Here is a 9,287-nt window from a genome sequence, read left to right on the forward strand (position 1 = left end):
GGGGAGAAAATGCCCATCTTAATAATAAGCTGAGCTTTCTGTAATCAAGGCAGGTATGCAGCAGTTCATTCTCAACATACACTTATCAAGCATACACTAAGGATGCCTGTCCTCCAAGAAAAACAGTCATTTGTATCTTCCTGCGGCAAAACCACAGCAAAAGCCCATGGCGGGAGCAGAGGGCGTAGGAGCTGGGGTTGGGGGAGTCCGGAGGCGGCCTCACTCCAGGTGAATGCACACACCACCTACCAGCTGGGTCACATGGGCGAGCTGAACCCCTGGGCCGCAGGTGGGCCTGCAGATGACCCTTATGTGAGGAGGGCCTCGGTCCGTCTATCCCTTCAGCAGAGTGGCAGAGGCTGGAGCAGGCCCTGTGCTTCCTGTGGGCAGCTTGTTTCCAGTGGAAGGGGAGGGAGAGGATGTCAGACTCTCGGGGGGAACCACGGTGAGGACAGAGAGGCTGGGAGTGTCCATTAGGCTCGTGGCACTTTCTCTCTCTGAAGGAAACCATCGAGGGGTGTCCCTCCCACAGCAGGATGGGGGGCAGTGTTCAGCATATGCACAATCTTCTGTCCTGTCCTAGAAGTCGGTCGCTTGGTCGTGGGCTTCAGGAAACTGTGTCCAAGTTCGACACCTCCTGGGACACCTTTACTTGGCCTGTCATCTCGGGGCTAAGCCCGTCTGCCCGGTCTGGTTTCCTTTCCCGGCTGCTTTCCCCTGCCCAAGCCCTTGCCCTTCTCCCTTCCCCACAAGAGTAGCCTCAGAGAAACGCTCCTCGGCACACCTTTTTCCACATGTGTGTCTCTTCCCATGAGAGTAAACGGGCGTGGCCCAGAGAAAAGGGGGAAGGAGGCCGCTGTTTCTGCCCCTGGTCTGGGCGTGTGGTCCACTTGGTCCTGCTCACCAGGCGCTCCACTGGATTTTGGAGCAAAAGCTCAGAGTAATCAAGAACGGACCTAACGTGTTAGTCTTCGCTGGGGACAAAGGCAAAATTAATGGAAAGACACCAAACCCAGATGTAGCCTGCTGAGAAGGAGCTTTTGTATTATCCAAAGTTAGCAGTTCTCTTTGTTCCTTGGTGGTGGGTGATGGCTCTGTGAGGCAAAGAATAACAGGTGTTGCAGGTTGTGTTGGGGCGGCTCCCATTTGTCCCCACCTCCTGTCTTCATCCTGTGGGTTTATCGCTATTTCTCTAAGCGTAGCTTCTCACTGCTTAACTTTTATTCCTTACCTAAGACCACATGAGTTGGCGTTTAAATGAAAATACATTTGCCTGATGTCGCACATTCTGTCACCTTCTCTTACAAGATCATTCCCAGCGACCCCTTCTGGGTGCCAACCACTGAGGAAGAATACCTGCACTTCGGGGAAAAGGCCGATTCTGAGAACCAGGCCCGGAAGTACATGAACGCGGTGCGAAAGCGGAAAGGTCTCTACGTGGAGGAAAAGATCGTGGAGCACGCAGAAAAGCAGAGAACCCTCAGCAAAAATAAGTAACTACTCTTGGCAGATTCTTTTCTTTCTAATAAATTAAGAAGGATCCCCCAGGGTTCGATCCTGGAAGACTTCTTTATGCTGCATTATCTGTGTGCGTTTACTTTCAATAAAGTCAAGCCATGCAAGCACTTGAAAAGGGACTTTGGAGAACACGGTTCCTAAGCAGCTTTTAATTGGTTCTGGCGCAACGCAGAGAGTTATTAAGTACCGCAGCGGTGACTCACCACCTGCCACCCTGTGCGTAACCCCAGCAGTGAGGTGTGTGCCGTGGAGGGGGCACCTGTGCAGCTCAGGGGTGGGGTGCGACGTGCAGACCCCACAGTGGGGAGCAGCCGCACCTCTGCCTGTCATCACAGTGTCACCCTTCTGCGGTTGTCCTCCACTTAGACGCGGTTCGTAGTTAATCACTGAATCACAGCATTCCACATTGTTTGGAGACACCACATGCTTGAGACCAGCCACCTTCCAGTTAGTTCAGCCAAGTCACTCTCAGTAGCTGATTCATCTTACGGTTTCTTTGTCAAGCGAATCGACGTAATGCTCACTTGTTGGCCTTTAAACCTTCTGTGTTTACACTCATGAATCACATCACTCGTGTTTGAATAAGTGTCAATGGAAGTTATGCGCAATATGTTTAGCTTTAAAAAAAATTTTTTTTTTCCAAGTTTCTTTGCTATTTCCTCTTAGCCTTCCTCACTCAAGGGATGTTCTCTAATGTGATGAGGTTATTGCCTATATTGTACATTTTTTTCTGAAACCTCAGTTGCCTCATTCAGGGAGAGCCCCACATGAGGAACATATGCAATTTAGTCAAAAATAGATTTCGTAAGTTTTGATGTTACGCTAATCATTTTTATAGCCATTAAAAAAAGGGATTTTTTTTTTCAAAACTCATAAAATTATCATACCAGACCTTGTTTTTAATGGTTTTTTGTTGTTGTTTTTTTCCCCCAATAAACTAGGTCATTCTTAATATTAGTTGTGTTTTATCTTTAATCTTTAGAGTCCTGGGTAACTGGTCAAATCTAATTGACCCAGACTCTAGGAAAAGTGTGGCTAGATAACTCACTCTGTATAAGTCTAAATTAATTTTGACGTCTGAATTAGGAGAGTATTGGTACCACGTATTGCTTTATCCAAAAGCTTTGATAACATAGGAAAAGCTAGCACATCGATTTATCGCTTTTTGTAAATAACGTCATTCAAACTGCCAGATGTGCTATAAAAAGTATTCTTAGACTCTACGCTTTGTGGAGAAAAGAGGCAGAGCCCAGAAAGAGTTGGAGCTCTTTTTACAGTTCTGTTGGGCCCTGCCAGATGTGCTTGTGTGGGAGGAGTGACATGTCAAGTTGATAGATGCCTCTCTTCCTTCTCCATGTTTAGGAGAGACAATAATGAGCAGTAAAATGACCACGAGGAGGCAGGCCAAGGGATATAGCTAATCTGCCATGTGAGTAACCTACCCTGTCGTGTAATTTGTGATGGGACCCCAGTCACTGAACCCATCCGTGTGTGACAGCCTAGGAAAACCGTCTTCCCTCTGTCCCAGTGCCATGCCCTGACCATAGCCTGAGTGTCGAGTTCAGTGGAAGTGAGCGCAGAAATGCTCAGTCCCAGCGTGGGATGCGAGGCTTTCTGTTCTTACGTGGGGGTGGCTTCTTACAGTCACTGATAGGCAGGCCTCGGGCAGCGAGGAAGCCACAAAACCAGGACCCCCTCCTGGAGGACTCATTGCATGGAAGGCCAGAGGCAGCTGTCCTCCGGGACAGGCATAGGCAACAACAACACAATTCCTTTTCCCGGCCAGCATGGAGCACGGGTGGGGCAGGGGGCTGTTGCCTGGGTCAGAGTGTCCACAGACCTGAGGAGAGATACACTGTTCCTATGATGACCCTCTTATGACTATGTGTGATACGCAGAGGTAGGTGCATAGGTAGGTGGGTGGGTGGGTAGGTGGTACACAGAGGAAGAGAGACAGGGATGGAGAGGGAGAGAATTGTTTGATTCTCACACATGTGGTGTGAAATGGGGATGAGGAAATCCAAGTTCACAGCCCAGGTCCCGTTTCCCGTTCAGTCATACCCCTTTGGTTAGTCCTGCTAACCAAATCCCGAGTGCACGCGGGATTTCAGACGTTGCCGCCTGGCTTGTGTTAGGGTCAGAGAAGTCATCAGAAGCTGAATCTTCACTCTGCAGAGGCGAGGACTTGGGCGTCGTCATGTTTATGATGTTTACGTTCTGAGCCTCAGACTTAGGTATGCTCCCACTGTCCAAGACCGAAAATCATTATACTGGCTCAGATTTATGGCTGGTGACTTTAGGAAAGTAATTGATTTCAGAAATTAGGTTGACCTGTGCACCTGGAACTGAGACTAGGGAACTGGGTTTGACCACTCTCTTCTCTCCTGTCTCATGACCAAATAAGGCTCGAGAGCCCTTCAGGTGAATGGGGTATTAACTCAGAATTAGGAGGGTTCCATTGTGAAGCAGTTAAACTAATCTTTCGTTTTAAGGCAAAGAACATTTTAAAAAGTCCGATTCTAAAAACAGAAGATTATGAATGTGAACCCAAACACACGCAGGGGACGCGGGAGGGCTGAGGGTTTCCTGCGATCCTGGGCCTCCAGGTGTGGACCCTGTGGCCCAGGGAGCATCTTCCAGGGACTTAGGAATGGGGAGTAGGACGCGCTCTAACCCTGGGGCGTATCTGCCCTGCGGGTCTCAAGCACAGCTGTGGGCAGCAGACTTTAAGGAGGCAGTGTGGCTCCTTCAGAAGTCTTACAGGAGGGTGTGAGGGGCAGAGCAGCAGTAGGGGCTCCCTGGAGGGCCGAAATGAGGGGGCCAGGGCCTCCCGACTGGAACACTGCTGGCCCAGAGCTGGCAGGCCAAAGACTTGAGCAATGGAGATGAGTTACTTCCAACCCACTGTTGCCTTGCTCTGGACCTTCCTGAGAAATTCCCCGAGGGCCAGCAATTGTTCTCCACCCCACAGGCCCCTCCCCTGCTCACCTGGGCCTCCCAGGGCTGGAGCGTTGTAGTCAGGGTTGACTTTGTCAGCCTGGGGATATGCATATTTCTGCCAGGGCTTTGGATTTGGCTAAAGTGATTTCGTCTGACTTGGGTTCGTGGCAAAAGGCGTAACAGCTCTAATTCTGCTGTCCCAGATTTCGTCATTTCTCTGAAGGAAGCAGCTTTAAGCCCAATTTTAAAGCCCTTTTTACACAGCCACATCCACCAAACACAGCTGTCCCTGCACAGACCTGCGCGCCCTCACTGCTGGAGCCCAGGCTCACTCAGCCAGCCCTCCGCCTGCTCTGATTGCTCAGGCCGGTGGGCCGTCTCTGCCCCGTCTCAAGGAGCAGAACAGTCGGTGCCGAGGTGGCAAGGGCCGGTGCTGCTCCCCGGGGACAGCGCCTGCAGCCCGGCGCCCAGTGCAATCAGGCGCAGCAGGAGGAACTCGATGAGCACCCGTGGCTCCAGCTCTGGCCAGTAGCTCACAGCGGCAGCCACAGGGACAGGGAGGGCCCAGAGCCCTGTAGGAAAGTGGCAGTGGACCCCTAAGCCGTAGGAGAAAGCTGCACGGGGGCTGAGCTGACCCTCCCTGATGAGACACTGGGAGACCACGTGTCAACCAGAGACCTGGTCTAGAGGATCCTCCACTGCAGTCACCACCCCACCCCCTGAGCCGAACGGTTCCCCCTGCAGGGTGCCTGCTGCCGTAAAGAAGAGAAGCTATAGGCAGAGGAGACAGGACCAGGGCACTGCCCTAGAGCAGCCTGCGACTGAAGCACGTCGTACCGAGGCCATTGGCAAAGGACCCGAGAGGCAGGTAGGGATGTTTTGATATTTCGGGTCTGCGGCGATGGTTACCAGTTGGAGCCCAGCGCTGGGCCCTTAAATCTATGCCGGTTGTGAGTGCGTCCTCCTGCCCGGGACCCTTTGGGAAAGAGCGCCCTGCCTCTCTTCTGGAAAACCACCCCATCTCCACTCAGTCCGTGAGGTTTGAGCGGGTTCGACCATCCCACACCTGCGTGTGATCCAGGCCGGGACAGTCAGTGTGTCAAGTCCTTCTGCCTCCTTGGAACGGATGTGTGACCCAAGAGGGTCCACTGAGAGCCAGCTGCCGGGCTTTCGATGAAAGGGCAGTGTCTTTGATTAGGGTGGCTCTGCTGGTAAAGCATAAACCTGGGGCTGCTGTGCCACCCTCGTCTCCACACGGCTCCACCTGCCAGAGAATCGAGCTAGTGCGCGAGTGCAGAGCTGGCAGGCGAGGAGACCCATTTCTGAAGTTTTGAGCATCTGAATTCTGTTCCTTAAACCAGAGCTAGCCCTGACTTGTCAGTTACATGACACAGTACATCCCCTCCTTTTTTGTTGTTGAAGTCAGTTTGAGTTTAAAGTACAAGCGACGAAGAGTCCTGACATCATCTTGCATCGTGCCACTTCCTGCCCCGAAATGTCCCCATCGTCCCCACACCCGTCCCACATCTTTTCCATCTTAAAGCCAGTGTCTAGTGCCATTTCTATTAGAACGTTGCCTTCCTCGTTGCTAGACAAATGAGCTTATGTTTTTTGAGGCCTATGACGGTGTGTGTCTTTCATGGCGCCAGGATGCTCTGGTAAGTGTGCCAGTGGTCCATGCGCAGATCCTGCCCCATTTACTTCCCCGAAAGCTGCTCTAGGGTAACGATTGTTTATGCCCTGTGTGCCCGCACGTGTAGATGCCCAGTAATCCTGGTGCAAATGCAGGGAATAGGCTGAGAGTATACATTCTGTCAGGTAGAGAGCCATGTTGAGGACACAGGTGTCCTGGCTGTCATTCCAGGGCTTCTGGAATGCCATACTCCTTCGTGCGAGAGAAGTCTTTGTGGAATGAACACGTGTTAGAGCAGTGGTTCTCAGAGTGCGGTCCCCAGACCAGCAGCATCCGCATCACCTGGAAGCTTGTGGGAAACGCGAATTCTCTACCCCACTCAGATCTCCTGAGTCAGACTGGGCTCGGCCCCGCAAGCTGTCTCAGCAAGCCGTCCGCGTGATGCTAATGCACATTCAAGTGTGAGAACCACTCGTAGAGATTTTGGTTGACATTTATTTATAATTATAGTTTTTATGTCTTGAAATTTTTATCAATGGCTTCGTGATATACACATGACAATGCATACTATTCATTTTTGGGTGTAATTTTAAGTAAAATCTGCAAAGCCTCATTGGATAATTAAGTTTCTTCCACCTTACAGTAGATAAAGAAATTCTCAAGTGTTTTTAAATGTGTACACTATTATTTTAGGGTTGGAGACTAAAGGTCAAAGGAGAAAACAAAAAGTTTAAGTCGCAACAGCATCCGTGTCTCGTTCGTTCTGGACAGATCGGTGATGGGGGGAGGAACAAGTGATGGCCTTTCAGACGCGGTGGGAGCAAGGAAGGGGGGCAGCAGCACGGAGATCTGGGGAGCTGCTGAGTGTCCTTGAAGGGGAGAGGAGTGGACCAAACGGCCCGGGGCTGTTGGGCATCAGCATGAGATGTTTCTCTATTTGCCCTGATTCAAAAAAAGTGACCTTAGGAGATGTCTAGTTATAAATGTTTACTCCCCTTCTTTTATCTTTTTTTATTTTGTTTTGTTTATCTATTTATTTACTTTTTTTGAGAGTGTCCAGAAAAATCAGAGCTGGGAGATTTTTCTGTTACGCATTTCATATAAGATCATTGAAAATACACACTTCATTTTACATGCCTCCCTTTCCAAAGATATTTTCTTTTATTAAAACAACTTCACTTTCGAGAATGTCAATTAGAGGCCCGTTCATTCGGCTATTTTCAGAGGCTTTGAAGTGTTTTTAAATTGCTACCACTACCTCCTCGATCTTTCAGAATAAATAGGATTTAGCATTTGGAATGGTGTCTGATACAGAAAAAGTGGTGCTTACTGGTCAGATGTTTCTCTGAAGAAGGCGACCGTGTCCTCAAGTCAGACGCTCCCCAGTGGAACCCTAATTCCATTCCCCAGAAAAGGTTAATATTTCTTATGTGTGTGGAGCCTTACTGAGGTCACTCGAGTTCACGCAGCCTGAAGGGACCTCTCTGCTACTGGCCCTGCTCATGCGGAACCTCCAGCTGCTCCACCCTCCCAGTAATGCTGCAGGAGGTTCCCGGGCATCTCACGTAGGGCCAGGATCAGATCTCCTTCCTGTGGGCACTGCCCTGTGGGGCACCATGGTCCCCTCTCCTCTGCAGCTGTCGCTTCATTACCTGCACCCTGGTCCCCTGCCAGCTGCTCACTGTTCATGAAGCCATGCTCCTGCCAGGGTTGCGGAGGTGGAATTTCGTTTTTGGTCTCTTCCTCTTCATGTTTCTTCAGAAAGGTCTCTAAGCGGTGGGCCCTTGGGTCTTGGGGTTCCTTGGAGTTTTGAGTGAATCGGCTCCCTGACACTCTGCTCTCCATAAGACTAGGGAGGTACCCCCCAGGCCTAGTCTGGGATGGATTCAAATGGCCGTCCCTCACTGTACTCAGACTGTTACTCCGTCTGTTACGGAACCAGTTGTGTTTGCCGCCTTCTTCCTGTGGTGTGTTTCTCTCTCAGGAGTTTTCTCCTAATGCCCCGCAAACAGTTTGCTCTGTCTCCTTGCCATGCCCAGGGCTCCTCCTGGGAGACCCCCACTGCTGTTATCACATCTCGGTAGCGGTGGCCGAATCCCCACCGAGTCCGTCCGGGGTGGCAGCAGCCTGAGACTCGCTGACTGGCCGTGATGGCAGGGAGCTCGGGCGGACGTGGGCGTTCTTCGGTAGTTGTGGAGCCCTGCACAGAGGAGCGGCGTTGAGCAGGGGCCCTGCCCAGTGTGCCGTGTGTCAACACGTCAACTGCTCATACACTGTAGCCAAGACGGCCTCGTGGAACTTAACTCTGCTCCAGACTTCACGCTCGCGCACAGGGACCCAGCGTGGCTGCGTACAGCCGCCCCCGAGGGAAGGCCCGACGCCCGTCAGTGAGGAGCTGCGTAATTAAACCGGTGTGTTTTACAGCCATCAGAGAGCTGGAAGATCTTTATTTAACGACAGAAACCCCAGACGTACGGGAATATAAAAACAAGCTACGAAACTTTACTTTTTGAGCTCCCACCATGCGCCAGAATCCATTTCTCGGCACCTTATGAGTATTCCCTCCGTCAAACATCACCGTAACTCCCAGGTAGCCCCTTCCGGTAGGTGGAAGACCAAGGCACAGTTGGGCCGGGGACTTGTTCAGCGTCGCACACGCGTTGGCGTATGTAAATTAGCAGGGACCGGGAATGTCTCCTTGGTCACGTTCTTCCGCCACGGACGGCCCTCGCGAGCATGGCGGGTGCCTGACCCTACCTCTCGTCAGCTGGGCTCGTCTCTCCCGCTGCTTCACGTCATGGCTGTGGCCAGACTGGCTGGCGGCATGAATGCTGGAATCCCGATGGTTTTGGGGGCCTCAGCCGTACACAGCCTGGCCTTGCACCTCTCCTCCCGTGGTTACTGCCTTTAGGGCCCCTCACCTTTCACCAAGTAGGAAAATGTGTTGTCAGACTGCGCAGGTCACGGCCGCTCCAGCTGTGGCCAGAGAAGCCGACTGGCGTGAGGCCACGCTCAGGAGCTGACAGTCAAGGCCTGGGTCTAGGTTGTGGGGGTGGGTGTGAGAGCGAAGGAGGAATGGAGGAGTGGGGGTGCCCCAGTCACGCTCCCAGGGGCGGCGTGTCTCCCATTGGCCATACGCACGGCGCTGGCAGCTTCCCCAGCGCGAGTGGACGTGCGGGAGGGACTAGACCTGGCC

At 51.9% G+C, this 9,287-nt stretch overlaps 1 protein-coding gene across 1 annotated transcript in view; it reads left to right on the forward strand.

Moving 5' to 3' along the window:
* EFL1 (elongation factor like GTPase 1) overlaps positions 1 to 1,633 on the forward strand; it is a 68,037-nt gene extending 66,404 nt beyond the window's left edge. Inside the window, exon 20 of the mRNA XM_006905313.3 lies at positions 1,309 to 1,633. Within this exon, the coding sequence (XP_006905375.1) occupies positions 1,309 to 1,497 (189 nt within the window). The 3' untranslated portion in view covers positions 1,498 to 1,633. The remainder of the gene's footprint in view (positions 1 to 1,308) is intronic.
* The last annotated feature ends 7,654 nt before the right edge of the window (positions 1,634 to 9,287 follow it).

This window comes from Pteropus alecto, unplaced genomic scaffold (assembly GCF_000325575.1).
Source record: "Pteropus alecto unplaced genomic scaffold, ASM32557v1 scaffold60, whole genome shotgun sequence".
NCBI lineage: Eukaryota > Metazoa > Chordata > Mammalia > Chiroptera > Pteropodidae > Pteropus > Pteropus alecto.